Here is a 19782-nt window from a genome sequence, read left to right as displayed (position 1 = left end):
TCCAGTTCCCATTCCCTTTATTCCTGTTCCCATTATTCCCATTATCCCTGTTATTCCCATTATTCCCATTATTCCCATTCCCATTATTCCCATTATCCCCGTTATTCCCATTATTCCCATTATTCCCGTTCCCATTATTCTCATTATTCCCATTCTCATTATTCCCGTTCCCATTATTCCCATCCCCACCTCCATTCCCATCCCCATTCCCATTATTCCCATTCCCGTTATTCCCGTTATCCCCATTATTCCCGCTATTCCCATTCCCGTTCCCGTCCCCGCGGGGCCGCAGGTGTCGTTCCCCGTCCCGGCCGCCAGGAGTCGCTGCAGCCGCTCCCGCCCGAGCTCCCTAAGCCCTGCCCCTCCCGTGCGTCACTTCCGGCGCGTCGCCGTGACGTGATCGTTGAGCGACGCGGTGACGCGCAGAGCTCTCCGGAGGCGGCCGAGGTGGGAGCGGAGCGGGAGCGGGGCCGGGTTGGCACCGGAGCGGGAGCGGGTTGGGATCGGAGCCCCGGCACCGAGCGGGACGAGCCCGCCGCGCCCGCGGGGGAGCGGGCCCAGGCCCTGACGGCGGCCCTCCCCGCAGCCTTGCCCCGGCTCACCCGTATGGCGCGGCCCTGAGGGGAGATGACCGACCAGGAGAACAACAACAGCATCTCCAGCAACCCCTTCGCCGCCCTCTTCGGCTCCGTCGCTGCCGCCAAGCACTTCGCCGCCATCCAGAAGCAGCAGCAGCTGCGGCAGCTGACAGGTGCGGAGCTCGGGGCTGGCGCTGGGGCAGAGGCTGGCCGCGGCGAGGGGGCGAGGCGGTCCGCTCGGACAGGGCTGGCCCCCGAGACGCTGAGGGCTCTGTCGTGCAGGCGAGGAGACGTCCATCAGCCAGGATGACTCCGACAACAGTGTCTCCGAGAGCCTGGACGACTGCGACTACTCGGTGGCCGAGATCAGCCGCTCGTTCCGCTCGCAGCGAGAGCTCTGCGAGCAGCTCAACATCAACCACATGATCCAGAGGATCTTCCTCATCACCCTGGACAACAGTGAGCCCGGGTTTGGCGGGGTGTGGTACAGGCTGGGGCAGCTCTGACGTGGGAGGGGACAGTGCCAGGTGCTGGGGACAGTCCTGCCTGCAGGTGGAACAGAACAGGTCCCTCTGCCCTTCCCAGGTGACCCCAGCATGAAGAGTGGGAATGGGATCCCAGCACGCTGTGTGTACCTGGAGGAGATGGCTGCAGACCTGGATGACCAGGACTGGCTGGACATGGACAATGTGGAGCAGGTAGGGACTGCCTAGGGCCACCTGCAGGCTTTGGCCATCGGATTGAGTTTGTTTCCTCAGAAAGTACATATGATATCCCACATCCTTTTCCAAAACCTGGCACCAAGCTGCCACTTATTGTTTTCCTGGAAAAGCCCATGAGATTTTTGGGATATGAGAGTGAGAAAAGTGTAGAATTTGGGGAATCCAGCCCTTCCTCCTAGAAGCTGCAGGAGTTTGCTGCCCTGTAGGTCTGTGTGGGTGGAAAAGGGAAGAAAAACCAGAGAGCTCAGTCAACAGTGTCCACACACACTCATCTTCATTTGCAGCTGTATCAGTCATTCCTGCTGAGGATTTCAGTGGAAATGGTTTCTGGTGGGGTGCTGTTGTTCCATGAGGGGCTGGAGGGTTTGCTCAGGCCAGAAGCAGCTGAGGGTTCTCACTGTAGTTATTTACTGAGGGACAGGGAGAGCTGTTCCCAGCAGGAGCCAATTAGGCTGTGTGGCGTGGAGCTTCCTCCTCTGGAGGGATCAGCTCTGTGCTGGGCTGTGTCACTGTGCCCTGTCCCTGCCGGTGCCCAGGCCCTGTTCACCCGCCTGCTGCTGCCGGAGCCCGGGAGCCACCTGATCCACATGACCTGTGCCAGCAGCCAGAACCTGTCGGCCGACCGCGACGCCGGGGAGAGGCACATCCTGCGCTACCTCTACGCCTGCTTCCGCAGGGCCCGCGAGGAGGTGGGCCAGGCTCCCTGCACCCTGCTCTGCCCTGCCCCGCTGGAGCTGCCGTGCCCCAGCTGGAGCTGCCTTGTATTCCCTGTCAGATCACCAAGGTCCCGGAGAACCTGCTGCCCTTCGCCGTGCGCTGCCGCAACCTGACGGTGTCCAACACGCGCACCGTGCTCCTCACCCCCGAGATCTACGTCAACCAGAACGTGTACGAGCAGCTGGTGGACCTGCTGCTGGAGACACTGAGGGGGGCACGTAAGTGCAGCCGGGCTGTGCCATGGTGCTCACTGTGCCACTGCCTCGGTGCTGCGAGGCTGCCCTGCAGCATCCAGGGCTTGGGTGAAGCTTTGGCTCCCCTTGCTGCCAACAGGGGGGTTGTGTTTGGGTCGGTTTGGCTGTTGGAGCACTGTGAGTAACAGCCTTGTGTCTCCTGCCAGAGTTTGAAGACATGACCGAGTTCCTCGAGGAGGTCATAGAGGCGTTAACGATGGACGAGGAGGTGCGCACATTTGGGGAGGTGATGGTTCCCGTGTTTGACATTCTGCTGGGGAGAATCAAGGACCTGGACCTCTGCCAGATCCTGCTCTACACATACCTCGATGTGCTCCTGTACTTCACAAAGCAGAAGGACATAGCCAAGGTGGGTACTTAGGCAGGAGCTTTTTGCAGGGGCACATGAACAAGACCTGATCTGCAGAGGTCAAACCAGAAGTGTGGTGTGTGGGTAGTCATACCTCTCCTCTCCCTTCTCATAGCCTGCCACAAACCCATCAGTATGTTAGGGTTTTTTGCTGGTTTTTTCAGCATGTCCTGATGTGTTCCCCAGGTTTTTGCAGGCTACATACAGCCCAAGGATCCCAGCAATGGACAGATGTACCAGAAGACTTTGCTTGGTGCCATTCTAAATATCTCCTGCTTGTTGAAGACCCCTGGCGTGGTGGAGAACCATGGCTACTTTCTGAATCCATCCCGATCCAGCCCACAGGAGATTAAAGTGCAGGAATCCAACATCCATCAGGTGGGAGAAGTGGGGCACTTCTGCTTCCTGTGGTATTAGTGGCCTCTCATTGCTGAGGGTTCACAACGTGGTATCAGGGCTTGAGTTCCACTGCTGGTTCAGGAATAGCTTGCCTTGCAACTAGGGGTGTCCAAAAACTGCTTTGAATTCTCCAGCTGGAGCATGGAAGCAGTTTTGCCAGCTGCCTTGGGTCATTATAACCCAGGTCTTTGTGCCTTATCAAAGTTGCCTGAGCTTTTGGAAAAAGAGTGGCTGGTACTGGTGGAGCAGACATCAGTAACTTGAGGTGCTACCTGGAGATCATCTACCTCAGGTGTTGCAGTCACCAGGGAGTAGTTTACAGTGCCTGTCCTGTTATTATTAAATAATTAAAACACTAATTGATTCACCAGTTGAGAAAGTGACAGGCAACGTTCTCTCTCATTATGCAAGTAATTTTCTTCCTTAGAGAAATACCTAGGAATTCATTCCTAGGAATGTTCCAGTAGGTCAGGAGTAAAACATGAGGATGCAGAATATAAACGCAGGAGTGAACTGGGGTGCAGAGGTCATCCCTGAGGCTTTCCCCTCCCACTCAGGGGTTCTTTCAGGCTGTCAAAATAGGCAAAGAATTTTGGATTTACTCCGTATGAGAACAAATGGTCTCAGCTGTGCTTTTGCCTAATTGTTGTTTTGTGCCAGCTCCAGGATCTGACCTGCTTGTAACACCTGTGTGTGATGGGTGATTCATGGGGTGTCCCAAGGAGCAGGAAAGGGTCTGATAGCAGTGGTGTCACAGAGGCAAAAGAACAACCCCCAAGGACTCATTCAGCTGTGTTCTGTTTCCTCTAACAGTTCATGGCCCAGTTCCATGAGAAGATCTACCAGATGCTGAAGAACCTGTTGCAGCTGTCACCGGAGACGAAGCACAGGATCCTGTCCTGGCTGGGGAACTGCCTCCATGCGAATGCGGGCCGCACCAAGATTTGGGCTAACCAGATGCCAGAGATTTTCTTCCAGATGTACGCCTCAGATGCCTTCTTCCTCAACCTGGGGGCTGCCCTCCTGAAGCTGTGCCAGCCCTTCTGCAAACCCCGATCTCCAAAGCTGCTAACCTTCAACCCTACCTACTGTGCCCTGAAGGAGCTGAATGAAGAGGAGAGGAGGAGCAAGAACGTACATATGAAAGGTACACCTAAGCTTTGGGGATAGGAAAGGGAATCTCCTCAATCTCCACTTTACCCACTAATGCCTTCTCAGTAAACCATTAGGGTTAGCGGAGAGTTAGAATTGTGACTAGAGAGGAGCAAGAAGAGAGCTGAGTGCAAATAAAATGCTGCCAGTTATCACCAGGAGCCCTTTTGTGTCCTCAGAAGAGACCCTCTCAAGCCCTCTCCTCACCAGCACTGCTGGGTAGGACCTGATGCAGAGATGCTTTTCCATACAGGTTTGGAAAAAGAAACATGTTTGATCCCTGCTCTGAGCGAGCAAGAGCCGCAGTTTGCAAACAGCTACAACCTGGTGACGGAAAACCTGGTGCTCACGCAGTATACCCTGCACTTGGGGTTTCACAGGTACTTGTTTCAGTTCCCCTGGGGCTGTTTTCCACCCATGTGCAGCTCTGCACATTTCAGTAAATACTGTGAACACAGGGTGGCCAGCTGAGGTGCTGTTTGAACTTCAGCCTGACTGACTGCAGGAAGAAATTTTACTTGCATTTTTGCTAATCAGGATACACTCAGGCTTTAAAGTCATTGTGGGTTTTGATTCTCAAACCCCCTTGGCCTTTCTGCAAGTGCTTTATCTTAATAAAGGAGTCATGCAGGCTCCCTGTTACTTGTAGACACCAACAGCCAAGTGCTGGTATTTGTAGGTTGCTCCATTCCCCTTCTCCTTGGGGCAGGAGCCTCATCCAGGTGGCAGAGCACCTGTCCACTGGGAGTGTATGTGAAACAGCAATGTGAGGTAGCTGTCAGCTTCCAGGAGAGGATTTTCTGGACACTAAAAGACTCTGTTTTGCACGACTTCCCTCTGCAAATCGTTGCCTAGATACTGTGAGGTCATGGCTGATCCAAGCAGAGTCCCCTTCTGGTTTATTCTCTAAATATAGACATTGACAAAAAAGTTATTATGCAAGTGGCTTGTTGCTGGGAAACTGAAGTGTCACCTTGCAAGCGTCTCTGGGCCGTGTTGGATCCCTGACCTCAGTGACCCAAGGGAGCTCTGCCGTGTCCCCAGGCCGCTCTGCAGGTGCCATGGTCCCTCAGACGGTCTCGTACCCTCCCAGGTCCTGCCAAGCCTTTCCACAAGGCTTCCCATTGCAGAGCCCCAGACAGGGTACCCACAGGAAATTATCTGAATCCACCAGCTTCTGCATTGGTGAGGCAGGATGTCTGTCTTTCTGTCTGTCTCCTGAGCCCCTCCTTGCCTCCTTTCCCGGGCAGGTTGCACGACCAGATGGTAAAGATAAACCAAAGCCTTCACCGCCTGCAAGTGGCGTGGCGAGAAGCTCAGCAGAGCTCCAGCCCCGCTGCTGACAGCCTCAGGGAGCAGTTTGAGCGCCTGATGACCATCTATCTGTCCACCAAGACGGCCATGACGGAACCACAGATGCTGCAGAACTGCCTGAACCTGCAGGTGTCCATGGCAGTGCTGCTGGTGCAGCTGGCAGTGGGGAACCAGGGCAGCGAGCCGCTGGAGCTGAGCTTCCCGCTGCCGCAGGTGGAGCACAGCGCCTTGGCCTACGTGCCAGGTGAGGCCACGGGTGCTGCTCTGTGCCAGCACCTGCATGCATCAGCACTGCAAGAGCTGCCTGAGCAAGTGCTCCCCTGTCCAGGGCAGGACACGGTGCCACCACCGACATTGTGCAGAATATTCTCTCTGAGGAGGATCTCTCTTAGAGAATTTGGGGCTGTTAGAGGGGCCATACTTAGGGTGGTGAAGCTGCTGACCTTTTAGAAGTCTTACTCATTTGCAAGTGGCAAGTTCTACGTTCATTTAGTGTTTTCTCTATATGTAAACTGTTTTTTCTGAGGCCTGCTTCAGGATTCTTCCCTTGGGGGTTGTGTAGAAGTGTGTCATCATGGTGGATTCACCCCAGAAGTGACCTGACTTGTGGGAGGGAAGAGGGGAAGTGAGTCCCACGTGTTACTCATGCCATCAGGCTGGGCATCCTTCTCCATGGCAGCTTCTAATACAGCTTTTTAATTACTAGTACTTAATCAGCATCAGGGCGATGAGGGGAGAGTGGATGGGAGGCTGGAAAAGGGCAAGGTGAGCTGCCTGGGGAGGAGCTCAGCTGCAATCTCTGTTTGCAGAGTTCTTTGCCGATAATTTGGGCGACTTCTTCATTTTCCTGCGGCGTTTTGCTGATGACATCTTGGAGACTTCTGCTGATTCCCTGGAGCACATCCTTCACTTTGTTACTGTTTTCATGGGTGATGTGGAGAGGTAGGTGCAGCCCTGGGTCCTTGTTGCAGAGCTCCCAGGGTGACCAAGCAAGTAGAAATTGCAGAGCTGTCTTGAGGCTTGGTTTGTGCAGCTGCAAGCAGATTGATCTTTTTGAAACAGCTGAAAATCTTTTTGAAAACAGCTGAAATATGCCTGCAAGAGGCACAAAGGGAATACAGGCCTGCCTAGAGACCACAGGCTTCATGCAAGGTTCAAATGGGATTTGGTGCTTAAATGTATGTGTTCCCACACTCTCCCTTTGCTTGAGATTCCACTGTGGCATGGTGTCTATGCAAGTGACTGCTGACCCAGGGCTGGCTTTACTGATGGTTTGCAGCAGTCTGGCACTCAAGCATGGATGAACACAGATCCTGGATTGATTCCTGAGCAGCTCCATTCTGCACCATGGACATGCCATCCTGGATTTGCTTTGTTTTGTCTTGCAGGATGAAAAATCCTCACCTGCGAGCCAAGCTGGCTGAAGTGTTGGAGGCTGTGATGCCTCACTTGGATCAGGCTCAGAGCCCGCTCGTCTCGAGCGTGTTCCATCGCAAGCGAGTGTTCTGCTCCTACCAACACGCCGCCCACCTGGCCGAGGCACTCATCAAAGTCTTCGTGGATATCGAGTTCACGGGTAAGCACAGAATGGGAAGAGTTGTGTTCCCTGTGTAGCACCTGTGGGGGACTGTCCACTTGAAAGGTTCTTTGGCTTGTGCCCAGGTGACCCACACCAGTTTGAACAGAAGTTCAACTACCGCCGTCCCATGTATCCCATCCTGAGGTACATGTGGGACACTGATTCCTACCGGGACAGCATAAAGGTGAGGCGAGAGGTGCATGCCTGAGTGTGCCATGTGGGTGTGCAGCTCACCTGGGGGCTCCACGTCCTGCCATCGGGGCTGGGCTGCAGAATTTGCTATTTCCTTTCTTTGCAGGCTCTGGCTGATTATGCCTCAGAGAACCTGGAGGCAATGAATCCCCCTCTCTTCTTGCGCTTCCTTAACCTGCTCATGAACGATGCCATTTTCCTGTTGGATGAAGCCATACAGGTAGGGCTGAGTTCACGTTCCATCACTGTCAGGTAAACAAGGTCTCACTTCCTTGGTGCAATACTGACCTCCAGAACAGGGCCAGCTTGCCTGGCTCTGCCTGGGGAGTCTCTGCAGTAAGTAGTATGCAGGAAACAATCCCAAGATGGAGTGGCCGGTGCCCTGGAAGAAGGGGTGAAGGCAGGACGAAGGGTTGGGGCCCTGTCTGTGGGCTACCCTTCCTTCCATTGGGTTCAGGAGGCAGCTCAGAACCAAGAGGAGCAAAAGAGCTTTTTCAGATCCAACAGGAAGCACGCTGGGAAATCTGCCTGTTCGTAATCTGGATACACTCAGCCTTTAAACAATCACTGTGGGTTTTGATTCTCAAATCTCCTTGGTCTTACTGCAAGTCTTTGGGATTGCAAGGGAATTTCAGGTGCTCTCATGTCCCTGGTGTGTGTTAAATGTCTCTCCACTCCTTTCAGAGCTGCTGTTGCTGCTAGAAAGGGCTATTTTGGGGAGCTATTACCTGCTAGAGAGCTGATTGCTTGAAGGCCAGCAGATAAGATGGGTGATACGGATGTTGCCTGACTGGTTTTGAGTGTTTCTGGACCTCCTTGGTGTCACCACCCACGCAAACAGTGCATGTATTCTGTCCTGCAGTACCTCAGCAAGATCAAAGTTCAGCAGATTGAGAAGGACCGAGGCGAGTGGGACAGCCTGTCCCCCGAGGCTCGCCGCGAGAAGGAGTCCAGCCTGCAGATGTTTGGTCAGCTGGCCCGTTTCCACAACATCATGTCCAATGAAACCATTGGCACTCTGGCTTTCCTGACTTCAGGTGGGGAAGATGGTCCCTCCTGCCTGCCAGGGTGTGAGCAGGCCAGAACTTGGTTTCAGTGTGGTCAGATGAGGATGGAATTGCTATGAATCTGCAAGCTATTGTTTTGCTTTCCAGAAATCAAGTCCCTGTTTGTGCATCCTTTCCTTGCCGAGCGCATCATCTCCATGCTCAACTACTTCCTGCAACATCTGGTTGGGCCTAAAATGGGAGCTTTGAAGGTGAAAGATTTCAGTGAGTTTGACTTCAAGCCACAGCAGCTCGTGTCTGACATCTGCACCATCTACCTAAACCTTGGGTAGGTGATGAGGGAAGTGAGCTTGTCAGGAGCCATGCAGGAGCCATCTTAGTGATACTGGGGGAGAAATACTTAGTTACACTCGAGCTTTTCTTTAGCTTTGAGTTCTTTGCTATGGGAATGTGGCTGCTGTGGGGACTGTTTTGCAGCCCGGATAAATGGGGATTCTTAAACCTTTCTCTCACATAACCTGGTGCAGGGATGAAGAAAACTTCTGTGCCACAGTCCCCAAGGACGGCCGCTCCTACTCACCGACGCTCTTTGCCCAGACCGTGCGGGTTCTGAAGAAGATTAACAAGCCTGGCAACATGATTGTGTCTTTTAGTAACCTGGCTGAGAGGATCAAGGTGAGCACTGGAGGGAATTCAGCATACAAAAAGAGATAGAGCTGGTTCCCTGTGTCCTTTTGGCTCCGTGTATTGCTGCATCTTTGCTGTGGAGCTGGATTTCTGGGAGTGGAGCTTTGTGCAAGGTCCATCTGGGGCAGCTGGGAGGGTTCCCTGCCTGCACAGACCTGTGAATGCTCCCTGGTTTTTAAAGGGCGGGGAGGCGGAATCCCTCAGAGCCACGTGTGCTCCCTAGTCTCTTGCAGACCGGCAGCAGCAGGAAGAGGAGACATACGCAGATGCCTGTGATGAATTCCTGGATCCAATCATGAGCACTCTGATGTCAGACCCCGTGATCCTGCCCTCCTCCCGTGTCACTGTGGACCGATCGACCATAGCCCGACACCTCCTCAGGTGTGCAGCACAGCCCTCTCGCCTTGATACTTTTGGGAATCTGTTTCACATATCCAGGGACTCTTCCTGGCCTCTCTTTATTTTTTTTTCTTTTTTTTTTATCTCTAGCACCAGGAATGTCCAAGTAATCTCCTTGATCTTTTCTGTTTCAGTGATCAGACAGATCCTTTCAATCGGAGTCCCCTAACTATGGACCAGATCAGACCAAACACAGAGCTAAAAGAGAAGATACAGAGATGGCTTGCAGAGAGGAAAAAGCAGAAGGAGGAGGAGCTGGAGGACACTCTGAACTAAAAGACAGGCTCTCATCTCTAAACCTCCTGTCATGGGCAAGATCACAGCCATGCAGGGGTAACGGCTGGAGCTACCACCCTAATGACGACCACATTTAGTGCATTGCCACCACCTTTGGAGTCTCTCCTCAGACCTTCCCTGCCAGCCCTTGTTCTCTCTTTTCCTTTCAAGACTCTCTCTTTAATACTACGACTTCCCACTGCACTACAGCTTTGAGCCTCAGCCACGGGAGAAGAACACAGCCTCCTCATGATGTGGTGCCCTGGCTCTCTATTACCTGCTCTTTGTGTTGGCCGTGTTCTTTTCCAGCAACACCAAAAGCCTCCCTCTGTTCTGTGTTTAAACTGTAACCATCTCTCACTTGGTGAAAATGAGGGGGCGTTTTTCTGACTTTTATGTGCCAGGTTGTAGCAGGGTTTACTTCCCCAGTGAGTGTTGGGAATGGCGGGCGTTGGAAATTAAACACAGAGATCATCTTACAGCTGGTGCTGGAGGTGTGGCGCTGCCGGGAGCTCTAAAAAGCCTGTTTGGGCTCGGTGCGGGCACCGGCGCGCTTCCGGTACTGCGCGGGTCTCGAACCCGCGGATCCTGTGCGGCCCCGCCCCGCGCACGTGACCCGGGGTCCTCGCTGCGGGCTGCCCTCGGCGATCGCCGGTGCGGTGAGCGGCGGTGACATTGAGCGCGCTGCAGCGATGGCCAAGGCCGCGCAGGGGCTGGTGCAGCGGCTGGTGCAGCGCGGGCCCGAGCTGGTCGGCGGTGAGGGGCGGCGCGGGGCACGGGGAGGGAGCGGGGCTGCCGTGGGGCGGGCTGAGGCGAGGGGAGCGACAGCGGGCCGGGGGGAGCGCAGGGGAGGGGATGGGGCGCGGGGCTGAGGGCAGCGGGACCGGAGCAGGGCAGGCCTCGCGGGCTCCCGCCGCTGGGAAAACACCGTCCGCTCGCTCCCCTTCCCGCAGCCGCCGTCAAGTACTCGAAGCCGCGCTTGGCCACGTTCTGGTACTACGCCAAAGTGGAGCTGGCCCCGCCGACCCCCGCCGAGATTCCGCGGGCCATCGATAGCATGAAGGACCTGGTCAGGGCCTTCCAGAGCGGCCGCCTGGCGCAGCTCACTGTCAAGGTACCGGCGGGGCGGGATGCGGCACTGCCGGGACACAGCTCCAGCGGGAGCCTCCTATCCACCCGGGACATGCTCTGCTCCTGCCTGGGGAAGAGTAGGAACTGTTCTCAACGGCATATGAAGCTCATGGAATTCAGGGGCTCAGAGTTTAAAGTGTTTTATTTTATTTGCTTTAATTCTTCCCTGCCTGGACCAGGCTGTGATTGCTCCCTTCTGCTCCCAGGGAAGGGAGAATCCATAGGTGGCTGAATGAGCCCAGCCTTCTGGATCAGCTGTGTCATCGGTTGGCCCTGAAATTAGTGTGTTTCCCGTGTGTGGGCTAAGAAATGATCCTTGAAAGGGCTATAAAAAGCCAAAATCAATAGCTGGCAGTGTGCTTAATGCTGTAGAACATTTCTGTGATGGGACGTGTTGAGGGGTACCCTCTGCTCCGCTTCTGGGTTTTCACCTTGAGAACTGCTGGAGGACATGGACGTGGGGTGGGAGTGAGGGAGGGGCTGTTGTGGGAGTGTGGGATCTGAGCAGTGGCTTTTTCCTTTCAGGACGCAGTGAGGAACGGCCTGGTGGCCACAGAGGTGCTGATGTGGTTTTACATCGGGGAGATCATCGGCAAGCGCGGCCTCATCGGCTACAACGTGTGAGCACTCACCTCAGCAGTGCCAGCAGTGCTGGGTCTGTAATGGGGGCTGCAACAATAAAACTAGGAGCTGATCGAGCTGTTGTCATCCTTGTCTGGTACTCTGACAGGTGCCAGCCTGTCCTGGGGGCAACGCTGGCAGGGATGGCTCCTCAAGGGGGGTCTAAGGGCCAGGCCCAAGGGTGCCAGAGTGCTTCAGTGACAGCACTTGGTCACCAGAGCTCTCTTTGCTCAGGGACACTCACTGTGTCCCAACTGTGGCTCCAGGGGAGGTCTGAGAGCCCCAAAATCAAACAGAGTCTGCAAAGGCGAAATATTCCATTTGTTCCTGAATGCAGTTCCCATCAGCTACTGGGACCCAAAAGCAAATTCCAGTACTTTTTCCATTATCAAAAGCAATTTCCATGGCCTATTCCATAGGGAACGTAGCCCTTCAGGTTTGGTATCTGACTGGTGCAGTGGAAGCCTGCGTAAGTAAGCAGAGCCTTTTTACTTACATGTCGTACCTCAGCTACCACCAGTCAAAGGTTGAGCTGTCTGGGGTTCTACCACCTTGCTCATTGTCAGCCAGCTCTTGCAGGGTTTTCTACAAAACCTGGTGAGTACCCTGTGCTCTGACATGTTCAGAAAATAATTTGTAGGTGTTTTCTGCGGCTAGCAGCCTGTTCTTACTGTCTTAGAAGAGATGGTTTTAGTCATTATTGCTCCTCGTTGATACAGTTGTTGTCCTGCTGCTCCTTTGCTTCTGTGGGCGTTGTGCTGTGCACATGGTGACCCTGCAGGCCCCCAGCCCTCAGTGACCCTGATGTCTTGGGGTGACTGTGCATGTCACTTGCTCTCCCTGCAGCAGAACTGCCCTTCTCAGCAGCTCATCCCAGCACAAGGCCTTGTGTGCTTCTGACCGGGAGTGCAGCTGAGCTCACACACTCCAGATGTGGTAAGGTTGTTCATAGCATGGATGGAGACCTTTTCTTCCGTCTTGTTAAAAAGAAGACTTCCTGTCCCAGCAGCTCTGGGTCACAGCTGGTCACAGGTCACTTCCATGCCACAGATGGGAAAACTGAGGCTCAGTGAACTCCTTATCTTCTGTGGGGGAGTGTGCAACAGGAGCATTGACTGGACCTGTGCTTCCAGCCCCCTGCCCAGCCTGTGTCCTGTGCTTGCATCTCCCACCAGCCTGGCCAGGACACCATTCCTGCCTTGCACAGCCTTCCTCCTGGTGCTGCAGAATTTTGTGATTGCTCAGCCCAAGCAAACCTGACCAGGGCTGCAGCCAGTGCTCTGGCTGAGCAGGGGTGAATGATGGCCCCCAAAACTGCTCCTCCCCACAAGCTTTTTGCTCCTGTCATCACAAACTCTTCACCCAGCACGTAGAGACCAGTGAGAGCAATGGACCAGGCCCTGGTATGAGATTCTGCAGGATATGTTCCTCAAGGAGAGGAAGAACACATATGGGATGTCATGTGTGAGCTTGACTGGAAGGAGAACCCCACTGAGGGCAAGGCTGTCTGATCTAGCTCCAAGAGCTGCCTCTCATCTCTGACTTGTTCTTGTCTGCATGTGCCTCTCTCAGAGCAGGCTCAGTGGGCATTCAGGGGGCTGCAGCTCACACCAGCACTGGCCTGGCAAAAGCTTCAGTGGGAGGATGGGATCAAGCTGCACTAGTAAAGCTTGGGAGAGCTCAAAGACGCTCCTGTCCCTGGAGACGACGAAACCATCTAGTTTTAGTTCTCCTCCCGGGAAGTCCTCGGGAGCAGTGCCCCCCCAGCCCCGCTGCCACAGCAGAACCCCAGGCAGAAGCAGCATCCGTGACCCCAAAGGGCTCCAGCAGCTTGTTCGTCCTCCCAAACACCACAAGTGTCTGGCTGCCTCTCGGGGACAGCCTCCCGCCGCCCCTCCCTCCTCCCCTGCCCTCGGCTGATGAACTTCGGAGGAAAATGGGTATTTTGTGTCCCCAGGCAGAGGGATTTACATCTTATCCGCGTGTTTGCAGTGCTGCTCTCTTGGAATACGGTGGGCACTTGTTGGATGTTTAACCCTGTTCTCGCCGTGCCGTGCACGACGGGGTTGCCAGCCCGGTGCTGTCGCCGCCACCTCCCTCCCGGGGATGGCACCCAGCGGGACGCGGCACCGGCAGGGCGCGGGGCCGCAGGCAGGACACAGCCGGGGCCGGGAGGCCAGGGCGAAGCTGCCCGCCCTCGGTACCACAGCTCGGGGCCGCGGTGCCCCCGCAGGGACCGGCTCGTCCCGGGCCGAGCACCGGAGGGTCTCGGCGGGGACTGCGGGCTGTGCCGTGCCCGGCCGGGGCCGCGCCCCGCATCCGTCCCGGCGCTATGCGGGGGGCGGCAGCGCCGCCTATGCCGTATGCGCGGTCCGGGGCGCGGGGCTCCCGCTCCCGCCCGGCATCGCCGCCGGGGTTATGAGGGCTGCCAGCGGCCCGTGTATGCGGCAGGCAGGTTCCGGGGCCGGCTCGCCAGCAGCCCTGCGCCTGTATGGCGCTGCGAGCGATGAGGGGCCGCGGCGGCCCGAGGCTGCGCTATCCAGGGCGGGGGGCTGCACTGGGGCTCAGGCCTGGGGCCCTGCATATCGCCCAGCGTTATCCCGGGCTAGCACTGATCGAGCATGGCTTATACATGTGCCGGGGCGGCGGGATGGCGGAGCCCCACAACCTGCATGGCATCCGTTGTTATGCAGCGCCTCCACGGGCCGGCGAAGCGCTATGCAGGGCGCGGGGTGCGGCCCGGCCCCGCTCTCTGGCTCGTCGCCTCTCAGTAAAGATGGCGCACAGCGGTCGGTGGCGCTTCCCCGCCCGGCCCGGCAGCGGCGGCTGGGGCCGCCGGGGCCCGGGGGGGTCCCGCCTACGGGTGCCGGCCGTGCATAGCCTGCGGCCCGCCGAACCTGCGGCGGCGCCGGCGACGGCGGGCGAGGGCGAGCGCGGCGGCCCGTGCTCCGGCGGGGCGGCGGGAAGCGGCGGAGGCGGGGCAGCGCCGGGCCCCGGCGGCCCCGCGGCCGCGGCCGGTCCCGGCTTCGACGCGGCGCTCCAGGTCTCGGCCACCATCGGCATCAACCTGCGGCGGTTCCGAGCGGCCTGCGGCACCGAGGCGGGCAGCGGAGAGGTGAGAGGGGCGGCGGGGCGGGGGCGGGGGGGCGCGGCGGGCGGGCGGGTCCCGGGCGCAGCATCCCCGACGCCCCGGCGGCGGCGGCCCGAACACACCCGGGCGCACCCACCCAGCCCCGGCCGTACAGCCCGCCCGTCTCCGGACACACCTCCCGCGCCCCGCACAAAGGGCGCGCCCGGCGGGGGGGGCCGTGGGGGGGCGGGTGGCGGGACCAGGCGGGCGGGACCCGGTGCCGGTCCGTGTCCGGCCGCCCTCGCGGTCCCTCCCCGCGCACGCGACTTGCCGCCGGTGCGTCCTCCCTGCCGCCGCCTCCATTATCCGGCTCCCGCCGCTCCCGCGCCCGCGGCGGGGCGGGATGCGGTGCGCACAGCCCGCTGCCGGGAGCGAGGTAGGATGGATGGGCCGGGGGCCGCCCGGTGCGCCCGGTGCCGAGGATGCTCGGCGGGGTGACGCGTCCTTCCCCGGGCGCGGGGGCTCCAGGGGGCTGGGCTGCCGGCCCCTCCTGCGGGCCCGGCGGTGGGTGTCGCGCACCGGCCCTCCCCCTTCTTCTCCTCCTCCTCTTCCTCCCTTTCGCCGCTGAGGATGCCCCAGGCGGAGCTTGGGGCGGCGGGCCCGTTGCGAGAGGCCGTTCCCCGGTTCTAGGAGAGCTGGTGCTCCTTTTTTTCTTCTTTTTTTTTCTTTTTTTTGAGTTGCGGTTCTTCCTCCCTTCATTTTTTTTAAGCCTTTCTAAGGCAGCCGGAGTGGGCGTGCGACAACAACCCACCTATTGACAGAACAGGGAAGACATGATGGGGGTGTGTTACTACGAGCTGCAGCGTTGCTTTCCCCCAGTTGTTTTGCATCGCTTCTTAGCGGCATCCTTGCGCCGGCAAGAGAATTCCCCAGGTCTTTTGTACCGGGAGGGATTTCTTAGAGATTTTTGAAGGGCCAGCTCCATCTCCTCCAGGCAGGTTGCCAGCTGTAGGGTAGGTGAATGTATCTTTGTATTTTGTCTGTATAAAGACCAGTTGGTTTCCTTTCCCATGACTGGCCGTAGCAGAGGTCATTAAAACATACATGAAAATACAGTTTTCTTGTGTCTTTCTGGCCTGGTTTTGGCATTTTCTTTTGGGTGCCATGCAGTGGAGCTCTTGGCTCATGGCTGAGCTGGAGGAGTTCCGTGCCTGTAGAGTGGCAGTTCCCACGGGCTGCGGTGCTGGAGGAGCTGGGTTGTGTTTGCAGGAGCCAAGCTGAGCGTGGGGACGCTCCTGCTCTCACCTGTGCAGACTTTGGGGTGTGAGTCACGCTGCTCTCATTAACACCATCATCTCAGGGGCTGCACTTTGGGATACTTCTCTTTTTTGTTGTTTGCAGTAGACATGGCTTGATGGAATTCCTGGCGTGCCCTGGGAAGCAGTTAATATCTCACCAGTGCTAGTTCAGGGAGAGAAATTACTTGAGATCTGGCTAACCAAGCTGACCACAGAGTTAATAACCCAGGAGGTTTTTCATGTGGGGGGAGGCAAGTAGCTTTGTTTCTTTTCCTTTTCATTATTTTTTTTTTCTAAGATGACATTGGGCTGTCGTTTGTTTAATTCCAGTTGTATTCAAGTATATTTTTGTGTCTCAAAAAAGCCCTAAAACATCTTTGAGACATCTTTTTGAGTTTAGCCTTTAGGGTATTTTTGCTTTAAAGTAAAATAGCTTGAATGCATTGTAGGTGTGGCAGCTGATTAATACAGGGTCTCCTGGATTTTAAGAATTCTACATATTACATTACTTTTCTACTTAGCTGCTAATAGCTTTTCTCTAATAGCATTGCATACAGTAGAAAGTAATGATAAACATTGATTTGTGGCTTGGTGTTTGTAGGCTCAGTTTTGTCTGTCCTTTATGAGCCGGGCAGGGGCAGGCCCCAGGTGTTTCCCCTCTCTCTGGATTTACGGCATGCTGGTACTCTTGGGCATACTCAGAGGAGATGCTCCCAAACATTCAGGTTGGGTTAACTCACCCACTTGGTTCCTTTCCTTTGGTGGTGCTCAAGAAACACAACATTTTTGCCTCAAAGGACATAGTTCTCCTGGCTGGTGAGTTGTGCACTTGTCTTAGTCCTAGTGAAGATTACAGTCCCCGGAGGCTGCTTTTTTCTGTCCTGCAGTACAGATTCTCTGGGGAGGGGTGAGGGTGTGGAAAGGGCTCTGGCACAGGGGGGCTGCCTGTGGGCTCTCCAGAGGAGAGGGCAGCTGTGTGCAGTTTCTGGTACCCATGGGGTAGCTGCTCTGCTGGAGGTGCTCTTCTGGAAGGGGGCTTGCAGAAGACCCCCTCATATTAGGGCTCACCATGGCCTCTCAGTCACTGCTTGGGGCTCTTGCTGTTCTTTTCCACAAGGTTGAGGGTCCTTCCTGAGCCAAGCCAGGTACACTGTTCAACTGAGTGGCCGTTATTCCTCGTCAGGAGTAAACTCTGAGCACTTGTTTTGAGGAGCCAGTAGCAATCAGAGGAAGAAGTTGTGTTACCTCTTTATTTACAACTTCTGCTCCGCATGCTTAATTTTTTTATACCTCATTCTTGTCTGCACTAGTGTAGATACCTGTTGAAATTGGGTATTACCACCAAGTTAGATGCAGGAGTAATGTTGTCCAGAACAAGTATTCGACTCAGTCTTTCCCTTGTCTCCTTGACAGTTTCGTAGTATGTAGCAAACTGTGTTTCTCATTTAAAAGGCACCTGAATTATGGGGTGTCAGGGCATTCTCCTCAGATTCAGGTCACTTTGTACAAAGCTTTGTCTTCTGCTGCAGCTCAGTCTTGCACTGAGTTATCTCGAAACCAGCTCACATTAAAGGAGCCACATTCTGATACTTCATTTTAACACCAGAAGAATTGCTGGGGGACTTTTGGCACAGTGAAGCTGTAACTGGTTGAACAGTAGCATTTGTATTGGGTACTAACCTTTCAGCTTGGTGTGAGTGGCACTGTAGGAGCAAGAAAAAGATGATTGCATTTTCTTTGTTCATTATGTCAATATTTGGTATAAAAGAAGCATAAAAGTAGTTGTTAAATATCTGCTCTGCCTGTCAGTTTAGAGCTTCCTGCCCATGTGTGAAGGGGATTGAAGCTTTGGGACGTAAAAGTTGAGCGTGTGCTGGATGCATGCTGGCAGTATTGGCTGAAAGTTGCAGAAGCTCAAGCTTGGCAGTTGGATGTGGTGGTAATGGTGATGTCCCTGGCACCACCATGATTATACCTGGGGCATAATGTTTTATGAGGTGACTGTTGGAGTTGTGGACGTTTGCCGATGCCTGGAATGTTTGGAAATGGTACCAGATCCATGTCCTGGGGGTAAGGATTAGCTTCCATACTGCTGCCAGGGTCGTGCCTGAGCTGGAAGTACAGATTATTTCTTCTGTTTGCCTGAAAATTTCCTCAGGTAGTGCTAGGTTGAGTGGTCGCTCCAGACTGCTTGAGTGTTTGGTGTGTGATTTGGAGGTGTAGAGCGGTACCTGTCACAGGTAAGGTGGTCACTGCACATGCACGGGGCGGGGACTGCCGTAGGTATTGATGTCTGACAAGAGACACATGGTGAGTGAGGATGATGCAGGTCATGGCCTGCACTTTCCCTTCCTGAACATTCAGGTGCTGTTTTTGTCAGATGTGTGAAAATAAATGTTTCTGTTTTTGTGGTTTGGAGCACTTTGTTCAGTGCTCCAAACCCTCAGAGGAGCAGTTTTGGGAAGTTTGTTAGGAATTTGGGAAACTTTTCAAATGAAAGGTGATGTGGTGAAAGATGAGTTTACCACCACAAAAGATTTTTTCTAATGCATCCATACAGCAATTGTGGAGCTTTTCTCTCACCATCTGAATGCTTGATCTTTGTAGGTAGTGTTTTGACTAACTCTTCCTTGGAAGTGGTGTTATTGAAAGCTTGTTGTGACCAGAATGAGAGTGTTTAAGGTGTTCTAATAAGCATTCCTCTGTATTCAGATTGGAAAGCATGAATCAGAATTTCTTATCCAGGTTGGAACCAGGACTGACAAAATAGATCTGTATTCTCAGTAACACGTTTGTGATAGACCCACCCTGAGCTTCAGCCGCATAAAGAGCAATATATTCTTTCTAATTCTGAAAAACCTGGACTGGAAAACCTGGAAGCTGCAGCCCTAATCACCATTGTGTTGCCATGGGTGATGCCTGCAGCAGTGTAGTTTGGGGGTTGTCGTGTGGAGGTGACCAGGCCAAGAGCTGCTGTGGGATCTCAAGACGTTCTCTGTAGGTCAGTGCTGCTCCCAGGTGAAGCCCCAGCAAAGTCTGTGCATCACTCCTGGTCAAAGCTTTAGCTGAATGGAAGGACAGATGTCCCCTCATCTGACTTGGTGCATAACGATCACTCCAAGTGCTCAGCTGTTTATTATTGGAGTTGCATCACAAGTAGTGGCTTGGGAAGCATCTCCCTGAGCTCCCAGCACACTCTGCTCTGCTCCAACACGCAGTGTTCGTCTCAGGGTTACTACCCGCCAGCCTCCAAGGGTGTTTACTCTGCTGAAAGCAGAGGAGTCTGGTAGATGTTGTGCTGCAGTCACTAAGCAGGCATCTGAATGAGCTTCTAAAAATAGCTTATCCCTTTCCAAGAAAGTGAGGTGCTGTCTAACTTGGGCCAGACCCAGGATGGGGAATAGGAAGGACAGCATTGGTCATGTGACTCTATTGTAAAATAAACTTTTTCAGGTGATGATTGGAGTGGCTGCATTGCTGGTCTAGAGGCCCTTGCAACTTCACAGACCCATAGTGGTATGGTTTACACTGATATTCCTCAGACAAAGATCAGAACATCAGTTAGTGCCTGCAGGATAGTTTCTCCTTTGAAGGTGGATTTTCCTTGTGAGATCTTTAACTGGAATTTTTTTGAAAAGTAATATTGCTCAAGAGCATTGTGACAGACATTTGCTTGCAACTTCTCTGTTCTTTAGTAGCTGGGTTACTTCAGGAAAAGCCATTCTTTATCTGTGCACAACTCTGAAGTTGAACCCAGTTGGGATAGTGCAATGTTTGAATGGGAAATGTATGTGCTGCCCACAGAGAGATCATACCATGTGCGTGCTTGGTTAGTCTTCATGTCTGGCATCAGGCAAGCCTTCCCTCTCATCCTTTAATTTATAATTCTGAGTGGCCTTTTTTGCATTGCATTATTCTTTTTCAGGTAAATGAGGCCATGTTCAAAATCTTCATGGTTTTTAATCACTCTCCATCTGTCATGACATTTCTGAAAAACCGAAGGGAGGCTGTTCCTGCCTAGTTTGCCTCAAAGCTGC

The 19782-nt window shown here is 54.5% G+C and overlaps 3 protein-coding genes across 5 annotated transcripts in view; all 3 read left to right on the top strand.

Annotated features, from left to right (window-relative positions):
- The first annotated feature begins 324 nt into the window (after positions 1–324).
- UBE4A (ubiquitination factor E4A) lies at positions 325–10104 on the top strand. 2 transcript variants are annotated; one of them, XM_074527853.1, is made up of 20 exons: positions 325–447; positions 587–751; positions 861–1037; positions 1164–1276; positions 1837–1989; positions 2076–2235; positions 2418–2620; positions 2807–2998; positions 3833–4166; positions 4425–4551; positions 5422–5729; positions 6295–6427; positions 6874–7061; positions 7148–7248; positions 7363–7476; positions 8119–8293; positions 8411–8591; positions 8791–8938; positions 9174–9331; positions 9484–10104. In XM_074527853.1, the coding sequence occupies exons 2-20, from the start codon at positions 628–630 to the stop codon at positions 9623–9625; spliced, it is 3231 nt and encodes a 1076-aa protein (XP_074383954.1). In that variant the 5' UTR covers positions 325–447; positions 587–627; the 3' UTR covers positions 9626–10104. The 2 variants fall into 2 exon arrangements, with proteins under 2 accessions (XP_074383954.1, XP_074383955.1); XM_074527854.1 differs by lacking the exon at positions 325–447 and having other exon boundaries at positions 454–751.
- A 115-nt stretch (positions 10105–10219) lies between these two features.
- ATP5MG (ATP synthase membrane subunit g) lies at positions 10220–11454 on the top strand. Its single transcript, XM_074527866.1, has 3 exons — positions 10220–10381; positions 10579–10739; positions 11282–11454. The coding sequence occupies exons 1-3, from the start codon at positions 10318–10320 to the stop codon at positions 11378–11380; spliced, it is 324 nt and encodes a 107-aa protein (XP_074383967.1). The 5' UTR covers positions 10220–10317; the 3' UTR covers positions 11381–11454.
- Positions 11455–14115: 2661 nt separating this feature from the next.
- The window catches only part of KMT2A (lysine methyltransferase 2A), a 39554-nt gene continuing 33887 nt past the window's right edge, over positions 14116–19782 (top strand). For both annotated transcript variants that reach the window (XM_074527848.1, XM_074527847.1), the window contains exon 1: positions 14116–14492. In XM_074527848.1, the coding sequence (XP_074383949.1) occupies positions 14154–14492 (339 nt within the window). In that variant the 5' untranslated portion in view covers positions 14116–14153. The remainder of the gene's footprint in view (positions 14493–19782) is intronic.

The sequence above is a fragment of the Zonotrichia albicollis genome, chromosome 27 (genome assembly GCF_047830755.1).
Source record: "Zonotrichia albicollis isolate bZonAlb1 chromosome 27, bZonAlb1.hap1, whole genome shotgun sequence".
Taxonomy (NCBI): Eukaryota; Metazoa; Chordata; class Aves; order Passeriformes; family Passerellidae; genus Zonotrichia; species Zonotrichia albicollis.
The sequence above is the reverse complement of the archived record's forward strand: the minus strand, read 5'-3'. Positions and strand labels throughout refer to the sequence as shown.

What these genes read in the sequence shown, in the direction of transcription:
- UBE4A (XM_074527853.1), top strand. Translation starts at nt 628, where the DNA reads ATGACCGACCAGGAGAACAACAACAGCATCTCCAGCAACCCCTTCGCC. An exon ending in AGGAATCCAACATCCATCAG is followed by an intron (nt 2,999 to 3,832) that starts GTGGGAGAAGTG and finishes TTCCTCTAACAG; the next exon opens with TTCATGGCCCAGTTCCATGA. An exon ending in CGCCTTGGCCTACGTGCCAG is followed by an intron (nt 5,730 to 6,294) that starts GTGAGGCCACGG and finishes CTCTGTTTGCAG; the next exon opens with AGTTCTTTGCCGATAATTTG.
- ATP5MG (XM_074527866.1), top strand. Translation starts at nt 10,318, where the DNA reads ATGGCCAAGGCCGCGCAGGGGCTGGTGCAGCGGCTGGTGCAGCGCGGG. An exon ending in CGGGCCCGAGCTGGTCGGCG is followed by an intron (nt 10,382 to 10,578) that starts GTGAGGGGCGGC and finishes CCCTTCCCGCAG; the next exon opens with CCGCCGTCAAGTACTCGAAG. An exon ending in TGGCGCAGCTCACTGTCAAG is followed by an intron (nt 10,740 to 11,281) that starts GTACCGGCGGGG and finishes TTTTCCTTTCAG; the next exon opens with GACGCAGTGAGGAACGGCCT.